This window comes from Malurus melanocephalus, unplaced genomic scaffold (genome assembly GCF_030028575.1).
Source record: "Malurus melanocephalus ecotype Western Australia unplaced genomic scaffold, MMel_1.1 scaffold_58, whole genome shotgun sequence".
In the NCBI taxonomy this organism is placed as follows: Eukaryota; Metazoa; Chordata; class Aves; order Passeriformes; family Maluridae; genus Malurus; species Malurus melanocephalus.
Genome location: NW_026623290.1, coordinates 2416965 through 2444848, shown reverse-complemented (window position 1 = coordinate 2444848; position 27884 = coordinate 2416965). Strand labels below are relative to the sequence as shown.

Sequence of the window (27884 nt, the reverse complement as noted above, 5' to 3'; positions counted from 1 at the left end):
TGACAGCCCACACATGAGCAAAGCCACATGTTTAACGTGGCYATCTCTCAGGAACTGACACCAAACAAACCTCATCTTCACTGTGCTGTAACCAGCCAGGTTTACAGCAATATTAGGTACCTATTCTGTCTGTACTGAATTAAAGAAAACATGCAGAGTATGTTCTAAATCTCCCTCACCAGACTGACCTAAAAGTCTCTGTCCAAAAATTAAGTTCTGAAATAAACCCACTGCCAAACACTAAGTTCAGAATTACTCTAAATATTTACTTCCATCCATGAATGGGAATGAAATCATCACATAATAGTTTAAAGATTAATGTTTTAGATAAGGAATTAGGCAGCAGCATTTCTGTTTTAAGGTATACTCCAGAAAATTCCTTCTGGAGGAAAGCCACCCCTCCCAAGAGAAGGTCAGATGTCTTTTGGTGTATCCCCAAGGTGTATCCCAGATGGTTAAGAAGTCAACAAGCCTGGAAGAAATTTCTAAAAGAGCTTGAATTTAAAGCACTGGGCAATGTATTAATCCTGGTCTATGATTCAGGTGTGAGCTGGGAAGAATTCACAGCACATTTCCCAGCTCAGCTGTGCTGACACCACAATGTGGATGGATCTGAAGTTCTAACACACTTCCCTTCCCTTAACACACACAGTCTCTCTCTCTCTCTCTCTCTCATTTTCTATAGTCAAAGTCTATTTCCCCATCCCTTCAACTAATCAGACAATTTCGAGAAATAAAATGCCATTAGGCAGGAGGCAAACTGATTCACAAATGAGGGAAATATATAAAAAAGAAAATAAAGACAGAATATATTTGCAGGACCATTGGCCGTCCATGTGAGCACGCCAGTCAAATCCAACCATTAAAAGCAATTCTCAGGGCACAATAACTTTGTCATACACGTAAGCAAAAGAAAAGTTGTTTTCTCTGTACTTTCTTCTTTCATTCCAATACAAATTCTTGAAGACACGCTAATATTAATCAAAAAGCACTGACAGTAAATGTAACTCAAACAGCAAATTAAAAATTCTCTGTTTTTAGCATCCAAGAGCATCTGTTTCAAAACAAAAAAAAAAGGATATTTCACAATTACGTGGCCACTAAGTCTAAAATTGCTGACACATGTTCCTTTGGTATGTCTGGAGCCCCCAACAACAAAAGTCAGAGTTTTTAAATTTAGCTTTTTGTTTGGCAATGTCTTTGAAATATGTACCATATAAYAAACAGAGTTCTAAATTTTGCCCTGACTTACAAAATCACTGYAGGGGGTTTGTGAGTCAGGGAAATGTTTGCTGCCCTGATATTATGACAAAGCTCTTTCAGCAGCTTGTTTCAACAGTCCAGCGTGCATGTGTCAACCTTGCAGAGCTCTGCCAATGTACTACAGATTTTGATACCAAACAAYAACATTTGTTATTAGAATCTTATGATCAAATTCTATTAAAAAGAGGAAGGATTATASATTAATCATAGCTAAATAAAGATATATAGAATTATCATTATAATTATATATGTATATAGATAATATRGATATATMTGTATAGATATGTATATATTATAATAGAGAATTATAATGAATTACAGATTAATAAATCGAGCAAACTGGCATAAATTGCACCTCAGAGTCACACAGGCAGCTCAGTTCAGGGAGGTGGCAGATCCTGATCACAGCTCTGCCACAGAACCATAAAATATTCCTATCTCTGTGTTCCTGCACCCTCGGTGATAAATGTTCATTTAGGTTTCTTCTAAATGTGTTTGTGGGACAAACACAAAGCAYATCTGATATTAAACTCGACACTTACATTCTTATTAATAAGAAATATTCCATGATGCTCTGACAACTTCTGTTAACTGAACAGTGSATGTGTGTATTTTATTTTTTCATTTCTTCTTCCTGTTATTTCAGAAGAGCCATTTAACAGCCCAGTGCCACCACCAGCTGGATCCCTTACGAGTTTCCCCATAAAATGGTAATTGCATGTAGCTCATTTTCCCGTTCAACTTTTCCCCTCTCCAGCTCCAGATACCACCCTGGGATACAGCAAGTGCAGGAGCACTGCTGGGACTGACACTGCTGTCTTATTGCCCTTTCCAGCAGCTGCACAACTCACAGGAAACCAGAGTTAGCTCTGCTGGGATAGGGAAAGCAAACAAATGAGTGCAATGCTGATTAAAACGGGCATATAAATCTCTCTGGCTGGTCCGGGTATAATTGATAATCGGGGTATAATTGATACATCCAGAAGGCAGTATTGCTTCAACCTGGAATAAAATAATTGTTCTCAGGGCAGGAAACCACTGTGTGATCAGGGAGCTGCTGCCACAACAGGACAGGGGTGGCACAGGGACACGGAGGGGACAATGGGCACGTTCACCATTTGGGAAAAATAGAGAAGCCACATAAAGCTCCTTCCACTAAAGAGATAAGCTGGTAACAGACTCAAGTACTGAGGACACAAGCCAGAAACATTCCCTGCAGGGTGCTTTCAAAGATCCTCAAYAAACATTCTCATGATGATCAAGGGGGCAAATGTTCAGTTGGCACGGATGTGCCTCTTGCATGTGCAAACTGATGGATACTGCACAAATCTTCCCTTTTGGATCTCCAGCTGCTACTGAGAATGTTCAAACTTGTTTTCTGTGCTTGCAATGTTTTGAGATCAACCTAAGCCAAGGATTGGTCTGGGCCTATTGAAGTTCATGGGGTTTCAAATCTGGGAGTTTGGCTCAAATCCATTTTCACACAATGGCAGCAGCCTGTTAGAAAATTTGTTCCTCCACGTTTACGCACTGCATGCTAAGGTTTATAGCCTGGTAATCAAACACAGTCTGTTCTTTTCACTTTTTTCAGTTCTTCCTTTTTTTTTGGTGCATTCAAAACTCCATAAACTTCAACACCTAATTTTACCACAAATGCTTTCTCTGTTGGATTTCCAGTTCCTAAGAATGCTGCAGTCWGCAACTTGAAAGAAGGGTTCTTACATAAGGGCATTGTTCTGCAAAAATTTCAGTGCAAATTGAAATGGCTGGGTCTAAAACAACTTTACAATGCTCCCATCCAGTYTGGAGCATGGAAACTCACAGATATTGAGAGAAATTTGTTTTGGCCTCATGTGCACAAAAATACCACTGGCAAAATATATGATACAATTTTCCATTTTCYTCTAAAGCATCAGTAGATGGATTTGTGTCTTGCACAGAATCATGGACCTGACAGTTAAACAGTCTGAATKAATATATGGAGTCTCAATACCTTCAGCAAGGCAGCAAGTTTCATCTTTTAGATGGTAATGTCTTGTCTTACAAAGGAAAAGTTAGAAATTTCATAATTATTCTCAGCCACCAACTGTCCATGTATTTCCTTTCAGGCAAAAAAAAAAAATAAAGGATAAACTAAGTTTGGTTTGGACAAGATAACAAAAGATGACTTTGTGCTCCTCAAAAATACTCCACAGGCTGCTCAAGGAAGACAAACAGGACACAGGATACTGCACCCAAAAATCCTTATGAAAACTAAAACCATCTTTATATTACTTAAAAACTGGAAAAAGCAAGAGAGATGGAGGAAAATAAGAGGAAATAATTAAAAATAAAAATAAAGTGATGGTCAAGGTACTGTTGCTGCTGAACACAGTGCCAAATGTAAGCTCATCCTTGGACTGAAGGGTCAGGGAACAAAGGATTTCTGTGGTGATGCTCTGTGTTAGTACATAAAGTCCTCAGAAATTAGCAGAACAGATCAGGTTTCAGATCTCTGAGTGTTCTGTAGTCTGTAGAGAATCAAGATACAGGTCACTGATTGGGATAAACAGCAAAGTTCAAGAAAACAAGGTGAAACTCTTCTTGAAATTGCCATTTATCAGTTTTCACATACGCACTGACTGCAGCTGAGCATTCAGCCTTACACCAAGGTGCTAAACTRACAGCTTCTTGATAGATCAACATAAAACCTGAAACAAATTAGCCCAAAGGCCACAAAGATGTTCAGAGGTCAGGAGCACCTTTGCTATGGTGCCTGGAGAAGAGAAGGCTCTGGGGTGACCTTAGAGCCCCTTCCAGTACCTAAARGAGCCTCCAAGACAGAGAGAGGTTTTCTACAAGGCTGTGGAGTGAAGGACGAATGGCAGTAAGAAAAGAAGGGCAGGTTTAGATCAGATATGGAGAAGAAATTCTTCACTCTGATGGTGGTGAGGCCCTGGCACAGCTGCCCAGAGAAGCTGTGAATGCCCCTTCCCTGGAAGGGTCAAGGCCAGGTTGGATGGAGCTCTGAGAAATTCGGTCTGGTGGAAGTCAGGGGGGGAGAATGGAACAAGAAGATCCTAAAGGTCCTTTCCAAGCAAAACTATTCCACCATTATAAATATAAACCATCAAAGCTCACTCCCCTCACTAGACTAGCTCCTCAGGGGGATTACTTGAACCTCTCTAAATATGTTAAGGTTTACATCATCTAATTGCAAAAGGCGTTGTATAAGCATTAGAGTCAAGTTATGACATTCCTACAATAGAATGAAGAGTTGATCCAATCAACGGCAAAGTTAAAAAATAAAAAAAGGAGTAATGCAATTGAAATGCACCTATTTTTAAATATCTGTCTGTTCCCTACTTRCTGACTGGAGACACTGACCCACAAAAGGGGAATTGAAAAGCTTTCACCCCCTCTTGTTTTTCAATAAGAAACCCCTCACGTTACACCGTTGTTTGCTTAATACAACTTGTTATTGTAAAAATYCATGAGGCCAAAAAGTCCCTGCTGTGCCTGCCTTCATGTTTGACTTAACCAGTCTGCATCATGTCATTCTCCACAGTGCTGGGCAAATATGCATCCCTTTAGTTAAGTTTAAAAGGAAACTATGTGAGCTTTTGAGCCTTGCTATTCAGTTAATTTTAAGGGACTAGACTATTTGAAGGGATAGTGTTACAGATCACATGCAAGTCTCTCTGCTGATGGACCTGGAAAAACTGGACTTGAAACTGGAGCAAATAATTCAAAGCATATGTTAGAAGTTAAGTTATAATACAAAAAAACCCCTAAAATACCCCAAAAAATCAACCCGTAAAACGTTTTAACTAAATGTATTTTGAGCTCTCAAGAGTGGTTACGTTAAGCATGGGACACGTTCAGAATATTAAATAAAACAGAAGCCCAYACAGATGTGTAAGCTTTTCCCAGATATAAATCCACAGCACCTATCTGTGATTTCTGCAGGTGATTTCAGTTCCTGAACAAGTGCCTGGGACAAAGTTCATGGTTCCATGATTTGGGCAGTTGGGGTAGCCCTTCTGTCCCAAATATCAGATATAAGGAAAGACTGAGCTGCAGAAAGGTATCATMCTGGGGCCTGCCACTGATCCAAGGCACCAACAGCTCCTCAAAACAGTCACACTTTCTGTAAGYAGGAACAGGATGAAAAACCCAGAAACTCCAAAGCAGCGTCAGCAGACACTCCCAGAACAGAACAGCTATCCAAAATAACACTGGAATATCTCATTTATTCTTTTACCATTCAGAGCTGCATAATAAATCAATACATAAAGGTTGCAAGTAGCTTCTAAATTAACCTATTTGTTTCACTTGGATGCTCAGCAAGAAGCTTCACCCAAAAGCCCTTTGGCCAAAAAACCTTCAGCTCCTGGCATTGTGTATTATTTGTACTTCATTATCAGACTCAAGTAACTGGGATTTATGTTTTATTTGTAAATACTAGTGTTGTCTGGTTCTGAAATCTGGCTGTGGTGACCCACCATGGAATAGTTAATTAGAGGAAATAAATAATGACCACAAGATGACCTTGTAAGATACTTTGYTGTGGACAGAATTCAATTTAAACACATGAGAAGGGAAAGAGAGGGAGAAGGAAAAAAGCTGAAGGATGCTGTCTTGTTGTTTCTATAACTTATTTCTTTAATTCAATTAAAATAAGGCATGTAGGACAAAACACCATCACACATTTTAATCCTCTTTTTGAAGACTCAAGACACAAATCACATGCAAAAGTCWTCACACCACAAAAACAGAAAGAAGAACTTTTGATGCTGCTAAGTTCACATGCCAGGGGCTGCAATAAAGCAGATCCAACWGCAGGACTCTGCTCCCACTCTGGTTAGGAGCTGCCACGTGAAAGGGAAGCTCTGTATAACTGAGAAGCCAGAGAAGGATCAAAGCCCAACAAGTCCTGCCTTTGGTGCCAGAGCTGAGCCTCAGCTGGGGATGGAGGGATGACAGCAGCACGGGATAAATCAATTATGAGTGGAATATTAAACACGAGGCAGCTCTCCTCACCGTGCCTCCCCAGACTGCTACTGCAGCACAGAATGATTTATAAAATATTTCAGTGCCTTGCATTGACTTCATTGAGACAACAAAACATTAAAAGGAAAAGCTCCTGCTCCACAAGGCAGTTGTTAGGGCTGCATTCTCCCAGCACCTGCTGCCATCAAAGCACTGAAGGACCTGAGAGAGCTGCAAGTTGGTCAGTGCCAAACTCCTCCAAGAGGCACATTTGGAATATTTTATTGCCAATGTSTTAACCAAAGAAGTTGTTCAGGTTTTTATAAGACACCAGTACTTCTGAAGGGGGGAAAAGCCCCCACTAATTCTGTAAACAGAGCAGGTTGAACCAATATTGAATGTTAAAGAAGTACCCACCACCCTTCAYTTACAAGTGAAAGTGATCCAGTCCAACATCTGTGATAACAGACCCAAGTGTGCAGCAATTTCTGASTGGGAAACTCAAGGTGAAGACTCAACAGAAATAGCAACCACAAAACCACTTGCACATGCATGTCCTAACACCCAAAAATTTACCCTAAAAGCATTTCCTAATGTTCATCAGATGTACTGATTTTGTCTCAAGAGTGCTAGGCTGAAGTTGTTTCCTTGTTTTGGTAAAAGCAYGTACTGACCTCTCTAAACCACCATTATAATTAGCACAGTAATTTTTAAAAAATGCAATTTATTATCACTGTTTTTTCTTCCAGCACTATCCACCCAAATGGAATGTGTCAGCAGCAAGGAGACCACTGGGCCACTGTGTTTGTGTAGGAGTTTCTTTTGAACTGTTTTATACATAGTTGGCTTCTCCCACCATTTGGGATTTTTTTTTCTCCCCCAGAAACAGTCCTAGAGGCCAAAGGAAAACAAAATTCTCTTGGAATGTATGACAGATTAAATGTACCATACATTTAAAATATGATCTTTGGAAAGTACTGGTTTTTTGAGAGCAGACTGTGCTTTTCTTATTTCTGCATTACTGTCCAGTGTGTCAAAGGCCAGGAATGGCATTCTAGGATGCCCTACAGCCACAGGTTCCTTGTTTCCTGCACTAATTCATTTATTTGCAAACAGAATGGAGATGGAAAGAAGTGGGACATTCATTTCCTCCAGCCTGCATGAAAGAAAGCTGCTGGCTGAATGGACTAAAGCTGAAAATCCCCAAATTTCTACGCTTGGCACTGCCCAGGCTCTAAGGCCATCTCTGTCTGGCACTGTGACCCTCCTGCTATGAGAACAAACATTCCACAAAAATGTGGGCAGGTCTTTTCCTTTGTAACAATGGCACAGCAATGGGCTGGTGTGGATGGAAAGTTTCTGAAAGGATCTGAAACATCCTCCTCACTCTCCACAATGCCACTGGGACCGCATAACTTCACTAGAAAACAGGTATCACATGAAGATTTATAGCTGTCAACAACAAGGCAAATCCCTTCCCAGATTCCACTCTAAAAAGATAAAAAGATGCCTTGCAAAATGGGCTTTTTCTACAGTAAAAACAGACTGGAACCTGAAATACTTYGTTCACATCAATCACTCAAATATATTCTATACATGAATGTTTCAAGAATTGCTTMTTTTTCAGGGCAACCACAGTGCTGAAGCACCTATTTTCAAAAATCTCTGTTACCTTCCRCTGCAGGTACAATAATCCTGAAACTGCTGTCTCCAGCCTCCACCCTTCAAAGGAATAAAGTGGGGGCTGTGTGGGTGGGTGGAAAATCCCATAAAATATTGAGTCARGTCTTGGACAGTTCTGCAGAGACATGAAAGAATTCAGGACACATCGYGTCTGTGGAAAGTTTCCCTGCTCCCATCCCACCAGCTTTGCTGTGTGTTGTTTACTGCTTGTCTTCACTCCACAGGTAATGATGCTTTGTGGACATTCAGTGAAAACAACTGAGGAACCTCTGTTTTATCCTGGSATAAAAAGCACAATTAACTCTCTATAAACAAAATATTATATAACTCATTCTCTACCTGCCCAGGGGCAACAATCTTACCAGGTCAGTCATCCTGTACTAAGATGTTAAAATCAAAAATACTGGGATCTGGTTTTAATTCCCTGTTCTCTGAGTTCCTAATCTGCTGGGCTGGGCACGTTTCAGAGACAGATGGTTCTTTAGGGTTCATGTACTTAAAAGAGCTCACAGACAGAAGTAAGAAAAATAATAATAATAATAAAGAAATCAAGTGCTGTCAGTTGAAACAGCCCTTCACACGCAGAGTACCCTTCTGATGCACAAACCTCTGATAAATGTGCTCTTCCGAACCAAAGGCTACAGGAAAAAGTCCCAAAGGAGCTCTGTGACAGCTTCTTGTTTAGTCAACTGTCTCAGCAAGAATACACTTCCCTGAAAAAAAGGTATTTTTTATTTCTTTTCATTTCTTTTCCAAGGAGTGTTAAGAGCTCTGAATAGAAAAGCATCCATCTTTAACAAGTATCTTAATGTGTACAAAAGACAGAGGGAAGACAGACCTTCTGATGATATATTTTTGGTATAGGACTTTTGGCACAACTACCTACAATAGAATTTTTTAAAAAAYAAATGGCTGATCCAAATTTTAAGTGGATGTGGAGAAACTAATATGGTGGTTTGCCAATATAGTGCAGAACTCAACCCATACATTGTTTTGATAATATATTACTTTTCCATTAGTTGTTTTACTATTACTGATGATGACATTTAAGACAGGACAGAAGTATTTGCCAAGGCTGTGTTTCTTGTCATGCCTCAACACAGTCTTTGAATTTCTTTGGAGAATTTTACATGTGAAGCCAAATAGGAGTCTCATCCAGCTCTTCCCTGTATCAGCTGGAGATCTAAATAATTCATGAAAAGTCAGAGTTCAAAACACATTTGCATTCACTTGSCTGGCTGTCAATATGAGAACCACCCCCTTTCTCCTAAGAAAGATCATGCAGACATGGCAGTGTGAGGCAGCTTTACAGTCCAAAAAAATCTGCTCTGGTTTTCAGCAAGAGTATCTGCTGTGGAGAGAAGTTATCCCTCCTCTCCTGCACATGGTTATTCACCATCTGCTSAGGGCTGTGGAATGCCTTGCTCTGCATCTCCACTGCTGAGCCACTGGCCTCTGGCACCGTGATCTTGTGAGCTGAACACTCATTTTCTCATTTTTACAACTTGACTCTATCTACAAACTGCTTGGTAACAAGGGTTTTCAGCTGGACAGAAAACTGCCCAAGCTGAAATCATCACTGCAAAGACAAATGTCAATAGAAAGTTCTGTGAGACAGGTTTCCCAGTCCAAATCTCTGCTTGTGTAACGTGTGATGCTTCCATAACATACATAAACCACAGAATGTTGTCACACAATGCTCTCTTCKTCTCAAAGATACCTATCAGCTCAGCTTTTGCTGTGGTCACTCACCATTTCCATCATAAAGTTCTACTTTGTCACAYTTACAAAATATGGCAATAAAAGATCACGCCAAGACTAAACTTGGCATACAAGTTCTGTCCAGAAGTAACCTCAACTCATCTTTTTCAGCTAGCAAGTGAAGTGACTTAGTCATTTTTAAGTCACTTGAAAATGAAAGCTGCAGAGGTTCAGGTTCTCATCATTTTCCTGCAGTCRCTGCTCTGCACTGTTCAGCTGGGACAGTCTGCAAGGACTCCTGCCCTGGGGAGATTTGTGTCACCAGTGGGATTGCWCATGCTGCTCCCTGCCTGGCCTAAGCACACAGAGTGAGGCTGCAGGGAGATGTTTTTTGGATTTTTAGTGCTGTGCTGCCTGCAGCTCAGAACTGAAGGTAACAAACCTGGGGGTTTCCATTTGCACCACTGGAGGTGCTGGGTGCAGGAACAGGGATCTCACAGCCCTGAGCAGCACATCTCAGACACATCATGGAATCACTGGGAGCATTTCCAGGAACCACAAAGGTGTCTGTATTCATCACTCTGCTCTTTCATGAAGTAYTTATGGAGAATTAGATTTGTAGAAATCAGTCTTGCAAAGTGCTCTGGAACACTACTTTAACAGAAGGACAGTCTACTGCAATACTCGCTCAGTGGTTTTTTTGAAAGTCAATGTAGCAGAGGAACTCTTCAGAAGTGGTTTTTCTCTGTACCTAAATCTCAGTTCTGTCTGTTCCCTGCACCATTACAGATCTGCTGTCTGTAACTGAGAGGTTCTCACTTGCACCTGAGCCTGCACCTGAACCCAAYACCCACCAAGTTCCACCAGTGAACCCTAAGTGCAAAGAAATCCCTCCTAACAGATCCTCTGGTGGGATCTGACCTTTATCTGTATTCAAAGTGATTAATTTTGACATTTGCAGATTTTCAGGAATGAAGAGCAAAAATGAATGATCGCTCTGAATATCTGCCCATTCTGATTAATCATGCACATGACGCACATRAAGACTTCTTGGGAGCTCAATTTGCTGCCATCATCGTGGCTCAGCTGCTCTTTTCTAGATCATTTCAAACCGTTCATGCACTTCACAGTTCAGCTTTCCTCTTGCTCCAATGTGGTAGCAATTAATGCACAATAAACAAGCAGACAATTGTTCCATTTCCAGGGAATAAAATCTCCAAGGACACAAAATGCAGTAGAAATTATCCATCCCTCCTCATATCCTAAGATTCCAAAGAAGAGCAAGCAATTAACTCCACAAACACACCATGTGGTTGAGGCCACAGTGACACAGGCACTTCAATCTGACAAACATTTTACAGTTTGAAAGTTCTGTCCTTCTAAAGTTCTGCTCCTRAAGTCCTGTCCCCTCCTAACTATTSACTTCCTGCTTCTCCTTGGTGCCAGAACTCAGAAGAGTTCAAGAAACCCCACGACAAGGTGGGCCCAAGAGCAGTTTMAACCAAAACCAAGGGGTTTTAGCTTAGTTTAGCTGTCAGCTGGGTCAGCCCCTTGATGTGACTCATMTGTAGTACCACAGAAATGCCAAAGGAGGAGAGGGTGAAATGAGGTGAGGATTGCATAARCTGTGTGGCTGCCAAAGAAACGCTCATGTGAGCACAGCCCCAGTCCCAGTSTTATTCCTGGGGGCAGAAATGTGAGCAGGATCCTGCTTCCTCCACTGGCTTGTTCTCTGTCCCTCCCCTTTGGCAGTGGCAGCTTCCCAAGTTCTCAGGGTCTGGAGCAGCATCTCTGGGTAGCAGAACTGCAAAGAGGTGCTGGGAAAATCACAGCACTAATGATCAGCACTTGTAACGAGACAAATGCAACCCAAGGACACCGATCCTAACTGCTGCAAGGCAAGGGCAGCTTCTCCTTTGCAAAATGCTGCCACTGCTTCCACAGTTCATGGRCTGAAGAGAGGGGTTATGGCATTGAGAAACTGGACCCTGAGAAAATGAGGAAGAGGGAAAATTAAAAATCATAACATACTGTTGCACTTCCATTTGAAAATGCCTTCTTTTCCCTAAGCAGATCCTGTGCTCAACAGCCAGAGGTCACTAAAAGAGGAGGATGTTTGGATGCCTGAAGTGAACTCCACTTTGAGCAAAAAAAAACTGCACATGCAGCTGACCAGCTTGTGGTTTCCATCACTTTCAAGCTCTACTTTGCCCTTTGTTGTGCATGAAACATTCCCTTGGAAAGCCAAGAAAAACTTGGTTTAATAAACACCAAATTAGAGGAAATGCATTTGCCTCCTTGACGTCTTTTAAAATGTCGCTAAGGCACACATTATTCCAGGTCACTGCAATATTTCATTTGGTACCTGTTGTAAAGCAATATGGTCTGTGTCACTGCAAGGGAAGTATGACTGGCTAAATGGATCCTRGGATCATCTTTCTCCTGGAAAAATATCTCAGAGGAGCAAGAGAGATGGTGCTGAAGTCCTGCTGCAAGCTGCCTGCAAACAAATTGAGGCTGGATTGACAGACCTCATAGAAGACTGCTTCTCTTATTAAATGGAACMTTACAGGAGTCAAGGAAATTCAAGTTTAAAATAACAAATCTAGAGCATTCTGGTTATCTACATGCTCCACAGAACCATCAGCATCATAAATAACCGCACCTTTAAAACAAAACTGCTCAAAAAGCTGAGCAGGCAATCCTGCTTTCCTCACACTGGGAAAATGTTCAGCTGCCCATGTACAGCAGATTTACAGGCCTTCCGTGGCAATCTGACAACTCCAAAAGACTCAGGCAGGGAAAAGATTTAGCTCTATAAATACTATTGAACTTCTCTTTCCACTGGCAACAGATCAGTTCAGTGCAGAAGAAAAACCCAAGCTAAGGCTGGAAAAAATACAGAGTTGGGCTTTCAGAAGTGCTCTGCATTTGTCTAGTCCAGCTCTAGTTTGAGCAGGTTAAATCCCAAAACTGAGCACTTCTGGAAGTCAAAACATGACTGTCCACTGAAGCCCTGGAGTAATTGCTTCTTGGAGCAGGATGGTACAMATGTTAAAATGTATCACACGCTACATAATAAAAACAGAGGTTGTGCTCTTTTGCAGGTCTCGTGGTAGAAACTCAGCTGTTTTGCCCAGCACAGGTTCCCCTGACTGTTCACTTGGTTTCTATCCATCTGGATTTTCACCACAGAATTCTGCTTTGAGCTTCTAGTTTGAATACATGAAAGCTCTGCCAAAACCACATCACATTGAAACCACAGGAAATCATGAATTTGGCACTGTTTTGACATGGAAGCTGTAAACAGTGTGCAGGTTCACTCAAAACTGGATCACTGTCCTTTCAGTTATGAAACACAACAAAAMCTCCAGCAAACCAGGTCAGAATTCTTAACTACTGAAGCAAAGAGAAATTATGTGACTTTTGCAAGGACAGGATTTTGTTAAATATTATCCCCTACATTTTATCCTTTAACCATAAGGATAATATGAAGAATAAAAAGAGAACTTGAGCTTTTCCTTTCCAAGTTTGAACTACGACATGATTTAGCTAATTCCCACAGCYCTAACATACACATATCCTGTTAAAGACATGGCAGCTTTGAGCATTAATAACTGTAAAAGCCAGAGTTGTAGAGGAGATAGGAATATGGCTTAGTTTTACATGCAACATGACAGGTAATAAACTTACACTACTGCACAGGAGCCTCATCACTATAATCCAGGWTATTTCCAGCTCCCAAACACTGGATTTTTTCCCCTCAAGATTCTGATTAGCAAACCACAAGGAACTTGTATGAACACAGAAAAGTCTACAGTATGATTTTTGACTTCAAATTAAACACTGCCCTAAAGAAAGACTTACTTGTCAACAAGTCACTAGTTCATTGAGGATGAAATGAAAACAACCTAGATTTCCAGACCAAGCCTGAGAACAATCCAGATTCCAAACCAGTGTTTGAATGCAGAGCTACATGAAGGTGGTTTGATCGAATTTAAAAATGAATAGGAAGCAAAATGTAGTGACTCAAAAGATTTCTATTACTGCACTGCCTGCAAGAAAACAGTTTAATCTTGCTGAGTTTCGTTATAACCAGATTTTTAAACCAGGCAKTCTGAATGTCAGGAAAAGCTCTGCAGGGATCCTGAACACCAGAACCACCCATCAGCCATATCTGACCTGTCATAGAGTTTTCAGATGTGCACAGTTGCTCTCGCAGCTTTTCCACGTCGTCTGGRTGAACCTGTTCATACAAAGTGCTGCCAAACCACTCGGACTGAGGCTGGTTCAGCACAGGAGTCACAGAATCTGATACGTAGATCACTCTTCCTGTCTCAGCAGCAACTACAAACAGGAACCCGTCTGCAGCCTCCAGGATAAGATGTTTCAGTTCCTTGCAAAGAAAGGATTTGATTAGAATGCCAGAAAGAAAAGGGAATTAAATATAACATCTGTCATTGTCAGAGAATATTGTTTTCTTGTGATCTTAGCAGTTGATCAAAACCCAGACACAAATTTTCACTGATGTAACAATATGACCAAACTTGCAGCAAGGCATAAATTGCCCATCTCAATAACAAACAACATTTTGTTTCCAGTTATTGCTTCTCATCTTGTGATCTCAATGCACTTTAGGAAAACAAACAACTAATACTCACTGCATAATCTGTGATAGGCATCTAACATTAAAAAATAAAAGGATATTTCAGAGTGCAAACAGAGGAAATGAACAGCTCTAACTCATGGCAAACTCATCCCTTAATTAAACGTTCTGAATAATTTAATTGGAAAGAAACCAATAAGACTTTCTAGTTTGGTTCCCCCTGGCTCTGCTCGGGATGAGCTCTGTTTGTAAATTAAACAGTCMCTGGATAAAATGCAGAAAGAGCAATGGGAACAAAGAAAGGATCCCCAGGCCTCTTCTTCCATGAAAGTGCACGTGGCAACAGCATCACCCAGAAATGCTCAATACAGCTTGAAAACTTCTCATGGCAAAGGATAACTACCACTGCAACTCCTGGAAAACAAGCTTCAACTGCCTTTGGTGGCTTTGGTGACCACCAGAGCTTAAAATACTGCACCTGGAACTCCTGAATCCCAGGGGGAGACAGCTCAGCAGGGCTAGTGTGCAAGTGGCGGATATTAGATGATAAGTGAGGATAAAAATCTGGCAAACTACTAAGAAATGGGTAACTCATCTCAAGAAACACTCAACAGACTGTCAACTTCTGCTACTTTGTTATAGAGAAAGTACATTGATCCTGAYCCTAAACTGAAATCTTCACAGCACAGCTGGCCATGCTATACTGAGGGCAATATGACCAGTTTTGCACATATTATCAAAAAAAGATGAAAACAAACCCTGTAATTCTGCAAGATTAAAAAAAACCCAAAGAAATTGCAATGAGAAGTGATTAGGGTGTGCATCAGCAGAATGGCACAGTCCCTCCAGAAACACACCTCAGGAGAGCTGGAATGAGCAGTTGTGAGCACTGAGGGGTCGGCAGCAGCTGCTGTTTACCTACGAGAGAGAACTATTGCCTCCAGCCATAACTTACATGTGTGAGTGCTTAAAACCATCCTCAGACCACAAAAATGAACATCACACCCATAGGACTTGAAACAACACTGGAGGTGGTAGGAATTTCCAATGTGCTCAGTTAAACACAGATCTCCTGCAAGCACTGGGTGCATMTTCCTTCTTCCATCCAAAATGTAACCAAGGAAGAACCTCAGCCAGTACAGATGGGATCCATCTCTGTCCAGTTCAACCAGCATTAAGACTAAACAATGTTTTTAACCTTCCTCTAATCCCCAGAGGGAGGGGCAGGTCTTTTCAGACTCATTTTGACTTATTTTTGAGAATCTTTGCTAAGATGGGAAGAACCCAGACTTGGAGGTAAAAATTCCTTTCTGGCAGGCAGCGAGTGAGTTGCTCTTCAGGTGGACAGACCTCAGTGGAAAGAATGGCAATTTGCTTCTCCAAAAAGAAAGATCTATCATAATGTTAAGATCAAGTCCAAACAGTCACAAAAACCTGATTGTATTTACACCTTGGATATRTAACTGGTACCAGTTGCTACACAACAGTGGAGGATCAAGCTGAGCCTCTACTCCTCTCAGCATTTCCTCACACCTTTCAAGACCAAAAAAAAAGCCAGAGAGAAACCAACATTTCTGTAAATTCTACCTGTTCTGTAAGAAAGGAAGGCTTGTAAGCTCCATCAGTAGATTTGTTGCCAGTGCCCCTCATGGATTTCATGTGGGAAACAGCCATGCGAAGAATGGTCAGCTTGTCGGGTTTCCGAGCCAAGGCGCTGCACGTGGGCACCATGTCCGACAGCTCSGTGATGTACTGGGTCATCTTGTTCCTCCTGCGCCTCTCRATCTCACTGTGGTTCTCCCTGAGCATTTAAAGAAACACCAAAGCAACAGAGAAGAGATGTGAGTGCCATAAGAATCTGAACTGGAGGTAATGAATCATAAAACTTCGTGCTTGTTTTGTTGTTTGCACCCCAGGAGAGCAAAGYGCTTTACAGAGCCAACCACTGTTATCCCTGAGTTTACAGACAGAAAATCCAGGCCACAGACAGATAAATATGATTTGCCTGTAGCTGTGAAAAGAACCTGTATTTCTACTTATTGGCTTGTGGCCTTAATCTCTTAACCAGTTTAATCTCCTTTGGTTTAAGGACAAACATGAAGTAGAAAAATGTGAGGAACTGACATCTGCCAACTCCAGTCAAACTCCTGAATTTGCTRTGATGCATCTCTCAGAAGCTTGTAAAAGGTGTCCTTTAGAGGAGACCTCTCACTCACAACTGCATCAGGGCAGGAAAGAACCATCAGCACCAACTTACAAAAAAAAAACCCCACTCAATGACAACACAGATCTCAAATAATGCTGTTGGGAACATCCCCCTCCCTGCAAGGAGTCACTATGTGCTTGCAGGATCAGACTGCAGCACTGGGACCATATATGGTATAACAGCACATACCAAAAAAAAAAAATCCCAATAAATAAATAAAATGAGTACAAAAGACAGCGAGTAAACATCTGGCTTGTCAGACATAGACCAGAATTTATGTTCAGGGACAATTCAGCACAGCAGGGAAGCAACAATGACAGTACTTGATGCTGCCCCAAATGGGCTGGGCTGTGATGCTCTCATCCTTTAGAGGAATCACATGGCTGAGGTGGTGAGTCAAATTTGAGAAAGCCCAAAATGGACACCCACCAAAATCTTTCAGAAATAAMGATCTCAGGGTTCAGTTTTCCCATTCTGGAAATCACCACTGCTTGATCAGCGTTAAGGAATCCCACCAATAGATATATCCAAAATGGTCCAAATGGACCTAGAATGCTTCAGTGCCCAGCACTTGTTCTTCTCATACTGTACCTGTCAGGTGGCAGCTAAATACAAGTACACGACAGGTAGATGATGCTTCAGTTGTCAAAGCAGCATCTTCCACTGATTTCAATGAGCTGTGCATGGCATTTTCTTGTGGGATCGCTGGCTGATCCAACAAGATGTGAGAGGTGATCACTTGGAGAGTCCCCCAGCACTGACTGATGTGATAACACAACATTAAAAGAAACTGTGACATTTTTTGGAGCTGGCTGCTATGAAGACTGACCATGAAAGCAGAAGCTAGGCTTGGCACAGTGTCTGGCTACTTTTAGGAATGAAGATCTTTTCTTAAAATGCAGGAAGGAATTGTGTGCTGCTCCTGAAATAGAGGAATGCATGGCCTTGGCCTGCTTTGGGTGCTCTGTCCCTGCACATACAGGTGTTCCATGCATGAGGCACTGCCTGCAGAAACACCACTCTGTGCAGGGTTATTATTCCTGTGCTCACTGGCTGATGTGCATAAATCCAGCTGTGACAGCCCATGGCTGCTGAGGAAATGACAGCCAAGCCTGGCCTGAGGTCACTCCTGTGCCACTGTGAGTGTCCCTTTGGTGTCCCCTGGCTGAGGAACAGGGTCTGCACAGACGAGGGAGGGAGCGGTGCCTGCGGGAGCTGCATCCTACACACACCAAGCACAACAGCTCGTGTGACACTGCACATGTACAGCCAGCACACGCGTGTACATGTCAGCCTGGACATGCACATCAGTATGGACACGGGCAAGAAAAAAGCATTTTTACACAGTGAAAGCTTGCTCTAAGTTCAGCATTTTCACAGAAGCGGTGATTAAGAAAAAAGAGAGAGAGAGACAAAGAACAGACATATTCAACATATATTTTACATTTATAAATACATATTGCATTGCCTATCACTCTACTACTACTGCTGGACATTGAAAACAACCATTATAGAGAATAAACAAAGAGACTGCAAAACTTCCTGAGAGAAAATCCCAACAGTCCACTTCATTTATGATCTTAAAAGCTAGAAAGTAAYAGCATGTTAATCTACTCTGAAATTTGTTCAAGCAGACAACACCCCAAAAGTTTCCTGAAACTCGTTCAAATTTAAATCCTTAAAAGAAAAAGAGGGGATGTGCTCCTCTTCCAAAGTGCTTCCTAGGAACCCTGGCATTCATAAACTTGCACAGAATGATGTCCTAATTCTGTCATTTCTAACTTTGTTTTTATATGGAAATTACAGAAGGACATTAAATTCTGGGATACTGGGGAGCTGATCCAAAACCACTTAGGGATTGTATTTCYGATTTCAAGCAGTTTTGGATCAGCCAAAAGATCAGTATGAATGGCATCCTGTAAAAGAAAAACAGGGGCAAAGCATATTTGACTTCCCTTTTTCCTACCTGTCCCTTCTGTGTCAGCAGTACTTTGATCTTCATCCCACCTAAAACAAAATAACCAGCTCCCTAAGCTAAGGCACACGTACTGAGATTTTTTTGGACACGAACATCCCCCTCTTTTCTCTCAGCAGGACACGCCTACCTTGCAAACTTTTCCTTATCACCAGTGATTTGATCACCATCATACCTAGAAACAAAACATAATGCATCAATCAACAAGGGTTATGCATTGCAGGAGAGCCAACACACAGCAAAAARCAAAAAGATTCACAACTGCAAACCATTGCAAAGAACAGCAAGGAAAMATGAGGGAATGAGAATGATACAGCAAAGAAAACAGAGTCTGATGGTACTTCCAAGCCATGCTGATTCAGAAGCTTCATTTGTGTATTTAAAAAAAAAATAGAAGACACGTTTGAGGGGATTTATGCAAACACTTTGACATACACCGATTTCCTGGGAAACTGAACAAGCAGCACCAATACAAAAAACACCAGTGAGCTTTTATCCACRGCAGCCCGTGAAATATTCATTGCTGTGCTGGAAGGGAATGGTGCTGTATCTGTTCCAGCTCACAACCACGGCTCCCTCCATTCAGCAGAGGGCACTGATGGTCTACAGATAACACAGGAGGGCAGAGACACGGCTGAAGTGAGATGTTTTATGAAAAAGAGCCTTTGGGAAAAGGTTCTGTGGGTACAGACCCTGTACTGACTGCTCTGGAGGCTGGCAWAAGGCAGGCAGGCAGGTGAAACTGCTGGGTAAATAGAAGGGAAATTTAAACTGGCTCAATTCCCTGGAAGTAAACAGGGACCTCCTTCCCAGGCAAATCAACAGAAGGTGGATGCCCAGGCAGGTATGTGTTGTGTTTGTGTTTGTGTTTGAGCAGCACCTTTATGGAGGAAATCCAAACCAATGGGATTTCTGTCCTGTGGGACTAAAGCTTCACTGTTTCTGAAGCGCTGTCCCAAAAACAGGCAGCAATGTAATGTTTCAGTAAAAAATTACAAGCTGCCCCTCTTTCCTTTTCCTCAGAAAACATKTGAAATTAGATTTTGCTAGCATATTTACAGAAAGACTCCCTTGTTTGAGACCAAATTCCTTGTTCCAAACCAGAAAATGAATGTTTAGGAAACACAAAAATAAGGTATTGGCTTTTCTTTTCTTCATTATTGCTCAACAATAATGAAATGAGATTTTGTATTAAAATTACACCTTTCCAAAATGATGCAATTTATTACAACAGCCAGCCTATGAAGGTCCCATGTGTTAGCTAACAMATTAATACAGCCTAAATAAGCATGTTTTAATAATGAACTTTTCCTTTTTTCTGTCTCAAATGATTTAAAACTAATTTTAAGTAATCCACCTATGCAAGTTACTCATTCAGAAACTGAAGACAAAGCTTAAGCAAGTCCTGAGTCCTATTTCTTTATGTCATGTTTARCACCAGTATCCTCAAAACATTCAAGTGACACCACTTTATTGCCCTTGACTCCGCCCAGAGAACAGACTGAGTCTGAATAATTTCCAGCAAAAGGACAGATCCAATAAAGAACGGGCACATGATGGGGGAAGCACGTGCACAGGGCTCTGTGTGAGGATGAGATCAACACTGGGACACTGAGCTGAGCTGAGCTGAGCTGGCAGCAGAGGAGTGCATTATCTCCCACGGAGCACCAACATCACGACTCCTGGGGCTTGTCTGTTCCTCCTTCTCTGCCTGAGTGGCCTCAAGATGTCATTCCCTCCAACCTCTGCCTTTTCCCTTCCCTTTTCCCTTCCAGTGTCCCAGCTGCCCCCTGCACACACGAGAATGAGCACACATGAGCACACAAAGCTCCTTCAGGCACTTCAGCCAAAGCCAGCTGGGTCAGCTTCAACAGTTAAACAGCACTTCTGTGATAACCAAACAACTCTGAGATAAGCTAGGAGTAAGTCATGTGAGCAATCTGGAGAAGGGAACAACTACAAGAGGATGTGTGAACCCTGGGTGTCTSTGCCTGGTTTTTCTGTACTCTCTCTAAAGAGAACTATCTGGGGTCTATACAGCATTTRAGATTTAAATATCAGATTTTGATCTGACACCTAAAATCAACTGTGTCTAAGCATAGCACAGCATGCCTCTCCATTAAAAGCAATGGAATGATTGGCTCAATCCACCACCAAACTTTGAGAGGTCAAAATTATAATGGGGAGACACCTGGCCATGTGTGCCAGTGTGCCCAGAAACCCTGACTGCAGACACAAATCAGGTCCCACTCCTCATAAATTTTGTTCCCTTAACATGTGTTTTCTAGGAAATATCAGGATTAAGCCCTCAAATCACCATTTTTAAAACCAGGGACTGGAACAGCCTTTCTGTAAATGACATCAACTAAACAGGAGCACTCTGGTTTTGTCCAGTAAATGATGGCACCGTATCCCAGTGTATCTTCAGCACATTTCTCTTTCAGACTGACTGGGATAACCTTGTTAAACCCTACAGGGACAGCTGTGTTTCAACATGGCTRCTGCTCCAGAGCTGCAATTACAATTTGAATAATCAGCAGTTACCCACAGGCCCCAAAGTATCTACACCCCTCACTGCAGCTGCTTGGTTTCTAATGAAAAAAAATGCAAACAGTGTGACCAGAAAGAAAAAAGGAAAAGTGGAAAAATGGCAATGAGGCTTTACTGTTTATTTCTAGCTTAGAATATTCCAAGCTCATTTTTTCGTCAGTTTTCACTATTCAGTTACACCTAATGGTACCTAATGTAAAGCTCATTAATCTTAAAAAAACATTCCACCTCTAGGATCTGTCAAATTGTCTTAACAAGCAGTTAAAATTTGAAATAAATTAAGACATTAAATTCCATTTTCAGTGGCTGAAAGACAACGTCAGCAACGTCAAATAACCAAAGTTCATCTACAGCAGTTGAAATAATAAGCTAAACATCCAATTTTCTCATTTGATATAGCTGTAGAGTTAGATTGTAACACACATGCTGTCAGCTTTATAAGCCAATAACTCCATTAGGCAGATTTCTGCCAGAATGCCTCATTTTCAGAGGAAGCTGATAAAAAGAGTAACTAATGTTTGGGTCAAGTTGCTGACAAGTTCTTTACCCACATTTATATTGATTTTAAAATATCAGTAGTGAGACAGCCGTCTTTCCCCACTGTAAGAAATCAGTGATGTGGCCAACTCTTTGTAAATGCTCACCTTGAAAATTTGCTGGGCCCCTCCCCATCTTCATCATCAAAGTCCATTCTGTAAAAGCAAGATTTCCAAATCAGCAATCAAGACGTTGGCAATGGTGGGGTGAACATTCACCAGCGGCTCTCGGTGTTGTTGGGTTTTGTTTTGGCTGGAGGTGTTAAAGACTGAGGATTCCAGACTTGCTCACATTCTCCACACCCAGGAGCAGCTCATCAGCTGATTTATGTCCCATACCTTCTCAAGGCAATGGAAGAGATGAGTTCTTCCTTGGGCCCMATCCCAGCCCTCCAGTTTGGCTCCTGCAGGGAGCCACAAACCTCTTTCTTCACTTTTTACATGGACAGACCAGGAAGATTATCTTCATAATTAAGATACCTACATTAGACAGTATGATTGTCTCATTCTCATAGATATTACCACTATAAAGTTATAGAATAGTGTAAGTTACAAAGCATTTTAGATATTTTTATACCYCTAAAAAGAGGTGGATAAAAAAAATATATATCCCCAATTATAAGGATGCAACTGCCATTAAAGTAGACAATGAAGCTGATATAAAACTATCACATACAATTATTGTATTAGCGTATTTTAATTAAAAAATAATTAGTATTATATACATTATATACAAATTAGTTAATTTGTGTAGACAGAAAATCAGTTTTGTCTTGCAAACATTTTGTCAGATTTCTTTAACACTCTAAGCTTTCTAACCTTTGAGTGTAATAAAACCTCATACAACTACAGATTCCATGTTTCTATCAATGTTCACATCAACAGGTGTAAGTCCTATTAAAGGCAAAACCCCTTCAAAGTGACAATCTCAGTATTAAATGAATTCCTATCAATTAAAAATTGAGATTTGTACRTCCAGAGTATGGGAACAAAGATGCCCAAGCACCCTCTAAACCTACATCAGCACAGAGAAGTACAAGTGCCTGTCAGGCACTGCCTTCTTTCCTAAATTCTGACAACCAGGACAGACTGGCCCAAAAAAAAATGKGTCTGAGTGCCAGAAACCTCGGTGTAATTGGGATGAGGGCAGCAAATCAGCACAGGAACTGGACATGGCACTAGAAAAGTTACAATAATATTTTCCAGATGGTAACGCTGATTATTCATTTCTGGAGGAAGCAAAGAGAAAACCATTTTCCCCAAAGAGTTTTATGAAAAGCTGTGTATTTAACTTGCTTAACTTTGATGCAATCATAATTTTCACTATAAATCACATCTTTGCTCATCTAATTACCACCAAATCTGGTTCCATGACCCTTCAGCTGCCTTTTGCAGAACACCACCGACCCCCAGTGGCCACTGCTCTCACTCATGCCTTGGTGGATCTAATTCCATGATTTTCTTAGCTTCCAGCCAAATACTCCATCGTGGCACTAAGGGATGGATTTTCCCCCAAAATCAAGTATTGGCTGTACTGCATTTTATCTACTTTATTATAACTGGAATACAATACAGARAATTACAGAGATGAGGACAGTTGAAGGCTTGATCCTGCTGCCTGCACTGTATCCTCACCCCTGAASGAGTAAAAGGTACAAACATCCCTATTTATCTTGATGGCTGGGTACCATCTTCTAATTTAGGAGTYAATAATGGGTTAATAATCCCAGGAAACACCTCCCACAGGTACCATGGGCTCATCACAGCAGAACCTGAGTGCACAGGGTACAATACCAGTCTTTAAATCTTTAAATATTGCCTTTGCTTTGTTAACTACCCAAACCCTTTACTCCATATGCAAGCTTATTTAAAAAAAATTGAACATAAGGTTCATAAAAATACCTTTAAAATACTTTAAAGAAGTGCAATAACAAACGTAAATCTGCCCCATCTTTGTTAATAAACACATTTCCTAATTTCACTGGGCAAAATGGGAAAACCCTTCTGAAACACTAAAAAAATCCCCTCAGGTAAAAAGTAATTGATTCCAATGTCCTGYCTGATCCACCGTGTCTGCTTTACAGTGAGGCAGAGGCAAAGACAGTGAATCAGTTGTAACCTTTAGCAGAACACAGCAGAACACGTAAAAATAATATTCCATCAACCTCCTCATACCCTGACAGATAAGATCTTCTGTTTAGATAGAATGTACTGCACATTAGCAAAACAGTAGAAGCGGCCTCCAAGAAGACAAATGACATCATTTCAGAAGATTCAGAAAGACTATCTTTTATCTTCATTTAAAATTCCCATTAAAAAGAGGCTTTAAAAAAGAGCTGCACTGTGCTCTTTTGTTTTGAAGAGACAGCATAAATCTTGTTTTCCTCTTTCATACTGTTCACATCAATCGTGAAAATGCCTGATGCATGAGGTACTTATTAAAATGTATTTCCCTTAAAAGATGTGCAGCTACCATAAATATAGCGATTTTTTTTTTTTTTTTAAATTTAATTATTCTCAATTAGAAACATTTTCAGAAAAAATTCCAACAAACCAAACCACCTCCAACAAGGTGGACCTGCACAGGTTTAAAAATTGACATGCGAGAGGACTGCAGAGCTGCAASAAAATTAGTATGTAAAATTCCCAAGAAATGTCAAAAGATGCTYGCCATGACTACAGAGTGTAGGAAGAGGGCAGGCAGGAATGATCAGGAGCAAACAGAGCTGAAGGGGCAGATGGGGATTTGTACTACATCCTTTAATTCAGAACAGTATTGGGGCTAGAATGGTGGGATGGGGYCTCTTTTCTCCAGATCTCGATAGTTCTGGTTTGGAGAAAAGGCAAAGCTGCACAGTGAACAAAACAAAACCAGAACAATTGAAACCAACTCCTCAAAAACCCCCAACCCTCCCTGCCCAAGTACAGAGAGCCCAGGAAGGCAAAAGAGCCCCTTATCCTCTAATACAACAAAGCCTAAATTAAAAACACATTAAATAAACAACTGAGGGCACATTAATCTAAGGTGGTCACTGACCACTGCAGTGCATTATCCTATGCTGTCACTTTTTTCTATGAACTACTTGGTATAATTTATAGAAAGGAAAAATATTTTTCCAAGCTGTCAATGCAGCCAAATGCCGACACGGCAGAAACACCTCCTGGATCGCCAATGAGTTTCAACTGATCTACATTCAAGTCCACACAGCAATTATTCTGCCAGCTTGCCTCAGCAATTATGAGAAAAGAAACAATTTTCACAGATAACCAAAACTGGGAAAGCTGGCTGTGTACACCAGCCCCACTCCTTTATGTTTGACACAAAATATTCATTTCTAAARTGCCCAAGGATTGAGGTGTATGGAGATGTATCACCAGAACAGCAATGAAAGGATCAAGTGTTAGCTGCAACTTTGTTCAAAGAGAGGCTGGGAGGAATTAGACACAGGAGGCATTCTTTCCCTCAAGGTCTGAATACACACACAATGAACATAAAAAAAAAAAAAAAAAAAAAAAAAAAAACCAAATAAAAAAAGCAGCACTCTCAGCTCAGGCTTGGAGAAGGGCTGTTAGTTCAGAGCTATGGTGCACAGATGAAATATCACCACCCGGTATAAAAGGGAATCTATACTAATTTACAGAATTTGCATGTTAAATACATTAAAAATAATTTGATTTTATGTTCCTCCTCCCCTCCCCTCCCTTCGCCTTCTCACAAGTAGATGACAATACTTAAAATGCAACAGTTAAAGTATTTCAATTAATATCAAGTCAGTATTTAATATAATCAGAATATTTCACAGTCAGCAGCATCAACCCTTGGCAACAGTAAATTGCAAACTGATATTCAGAGCTGACATGGTTTGTGATCAAAAAAGAGATCAAATATCCTGCAACTCAAGTACAAARCCTTATCTATGTTATGTAGCAATAAAAAGATGTTAATGCTTTCTCTTCTCTTTTGACTGCAAATTTTAAAAGGGTTTTTTCATTGAGCAGCTTGAAAATAAAAATGTGATGCCTGTCAAAGCCAGATTTTAGGAGTTACCAAATCAATCTCATCCAGTCAGCTCAGCATAAGAAGGGCACTCAGTGGGGGGAGATATTCMAACTGTTCTGTTCAAAGGAACACCCCCAGAACAAGCACCCTGAGTGTTCACATCACACCAGCTCAGCTCTGGTTCGAGGCAAGGCCAACCTTCTCCCTCATTAATTCAGCCCAAGATCGAGATTCCAGCACTGTCACTCCAGCAGACACATAAAACTGGCAGTGTACCTGGGTGAACAATCCCTAGAGCAGCTCTTGCAAGGAATAATGTCCTCCAACTTAGGAGTTTGCCAGTGAAGATTTTACTCACACTATCGATCCTGTTAAGCCCTACCACTGTCTTATTTAGGGCTGAAYATAAGACTGATCAATCTCTTCTGAAGATCAGATATCTCTGAGAAAGCATCACCCAATGACAATTCTTGCTGGTGATCAACCTTTGATAAAAACAGGGGGGTTGGCAACACAGAGTGGTTTTCTGCTCTTCTCAAGCTCTTGCTACACTTTTCTTCTAACACACCGAATTACTATGCTCTGCCACAGAGCAATCTGATGTGGAAAACTACCCTGATACTTCATCAACCTCTAAAGTTAGGTAAAACAAATCTTCTTCAGCAGAGCCCTCAAGCTGGTGTAAGAGCCAAATCTGATTCAGGCCCTCATCCCAGAAAAGACTGTGCTGCCCTTCCACTGACACCTAGAATATCACAGTCCACAATCTCTGAAGAGTGACTGCTCGTGCTATTCCTGTACCTGGAACTATAAAAAAAACCTTTAACAGGCCTGCATTTCAGAGATYCCAAGTGTAACCTTCAGAGGAAGTTGAGTGAGTCTGCATGTGCAGTCTTGCTACCTTTATTCACATGATAAATCATTGTGAGATTAAACAGATGTAGGCAGGATACATTCATTATTTTTACAACAGCCACGGGATCCAAGCTCCTTTCTGGATGCTTTGCCAAACCTGAAAGTCCTTTGAAACAAGCAAAACAACAAGCCACACACTTATCAGCAAGTTTGATCTTGCAGGAAGAACAGATGCATTGAAGAGAAAAAGAAAACATCAGTGACTAATGTCAGAATGCAGCTTACATAAATAAAACATTACATAATAAATGCACACATATATACAGGGTTATATATGTATAAATACACATATTTAGGGTTTTACAATACATGTAATTTCCAGTTTCAGATCTGAAAAATAGAAAAAATAGGAAAAAAAAAAGATATGGCTTACCCAGAGCGCCGCTTTCCTCCTCTGGAAGGCATGGATCCTGCCATCCTCACCTGCCCACTCGCCATGGGAGCCACTGGCAAGGCCACTGAGCCAGGAATGTCTGATGCCATTTCTGTAAGGCAGACACAGGGAAAGAGGTGGGGGAAATCMTTTAATCCATTACCTTCAAGGAGAAACCTCTGCTGATAACATTAGAGACAGGCCCTTCCCAAAACAAACAGAGAAAGCTTTCCTTTTCATTTCTAAGGAAATGTAAAGCTCTCCCACTAAAACCCAGCAGATTCACATCCTTTAMAGAAGCTCAGTTGAGTCAATAGCCATTGCAGGTAGTCCCTCTGTAATTCCACTGACCTAATGGTTCTCATTTTAATCTCAAAGGGGCTGTCAGATGAAGGCCAACAACCTCCTTCAGCAGTGAAAGTGTTGTACAGAAATGAAAAGCTGAATTCCCAAGACAAATGAAGCTGCAGATCATGGTACCAGGGTACCAAGAAAAATAAAAGTTCAAAAACTCAGTTTTCCAGAGAGGCCAAGAGTTGAGAGCAGAGATGAATTATAGGTGATACTGGTTTTTATTATTTATATTCTGGAGGCATTCAGAGRGCCAGGCTGAACTTAGAAGAGCTCAAAGCCTTCCTGCATTACTGCGTGGTGTTTTGCAGAGCAGAACTGAGCCTAAAATCTATGCTAAATTCATCCCTCTGCCAGGGCTCAAGGTATAGCCACAGATTAATGAGATCCTCAGACCTCAAAACTTTGATGTGAGAAACTGCAGAAGCTCACCTTACGCAATGATTTTCAGACTGCTAATGGCAAGTACTTCTAAAGTTTATTAATAACAGTTCATTACACTTCAAAAAAGAAAAGTGGAATATAACATATTCATACCCTTTTCTTCTGTGCCATTATTAAGCATGGGATTAAGAATGTTTTTCCTCTGTATAACTCTTATAAACTGTATGAGCAATTAAAACTTTTTTTTTTTCCTGCACATATACTTTATTCACTCTGGAGGCAAAATCTACAGTCAAAACATTTAATTATCTTGAAAGAAAGTGCATCTTCCTTCCAACTTCTTAAAAAAAAAACTTGGCAAGGTATCTGG

At 40.9% G+C, this 27884-nt stretch overlaps 1 protein-coding gene across 2 annotated transcripts in view; it reads right to left on the bottom strand.

Moving 5' to 3' along the window:
• ARNT2 (aryl hydrocarbon receptor nuclear translocator 2) overlaps positions 1–27884 on the bottom strand; it is an 85233-nt gene that overhangs the window by 35960 nt on the left and 21389 nt on the right. The window contains exons 2-6 of one of the 2 annotated variants that reach the window (XM_057365857.1): positions 26780–26891; positions 21600–21647; positions 18536–18580; positions 15812–16025; positions 13801–14014 (exon numbers count right to left, since the gene is read on the bottom strand). In XM_057365857.1, the coding sequence (XP_057221840.1) occupies positions 13801–14014; positions 15812–16025; positions 18536–18580; positions 21600–21647; positions 26780–26891 (633 nt within the window). The remainder of the gene's footprint in view (positions 1–13800; positions 14015–15811; positions 16026–18535; positions 18581–21599; positions 21648–26779; positions 26892–27884) is intronic. The other variant, XM_057365858.1, reaches the window with a different exon arrangement.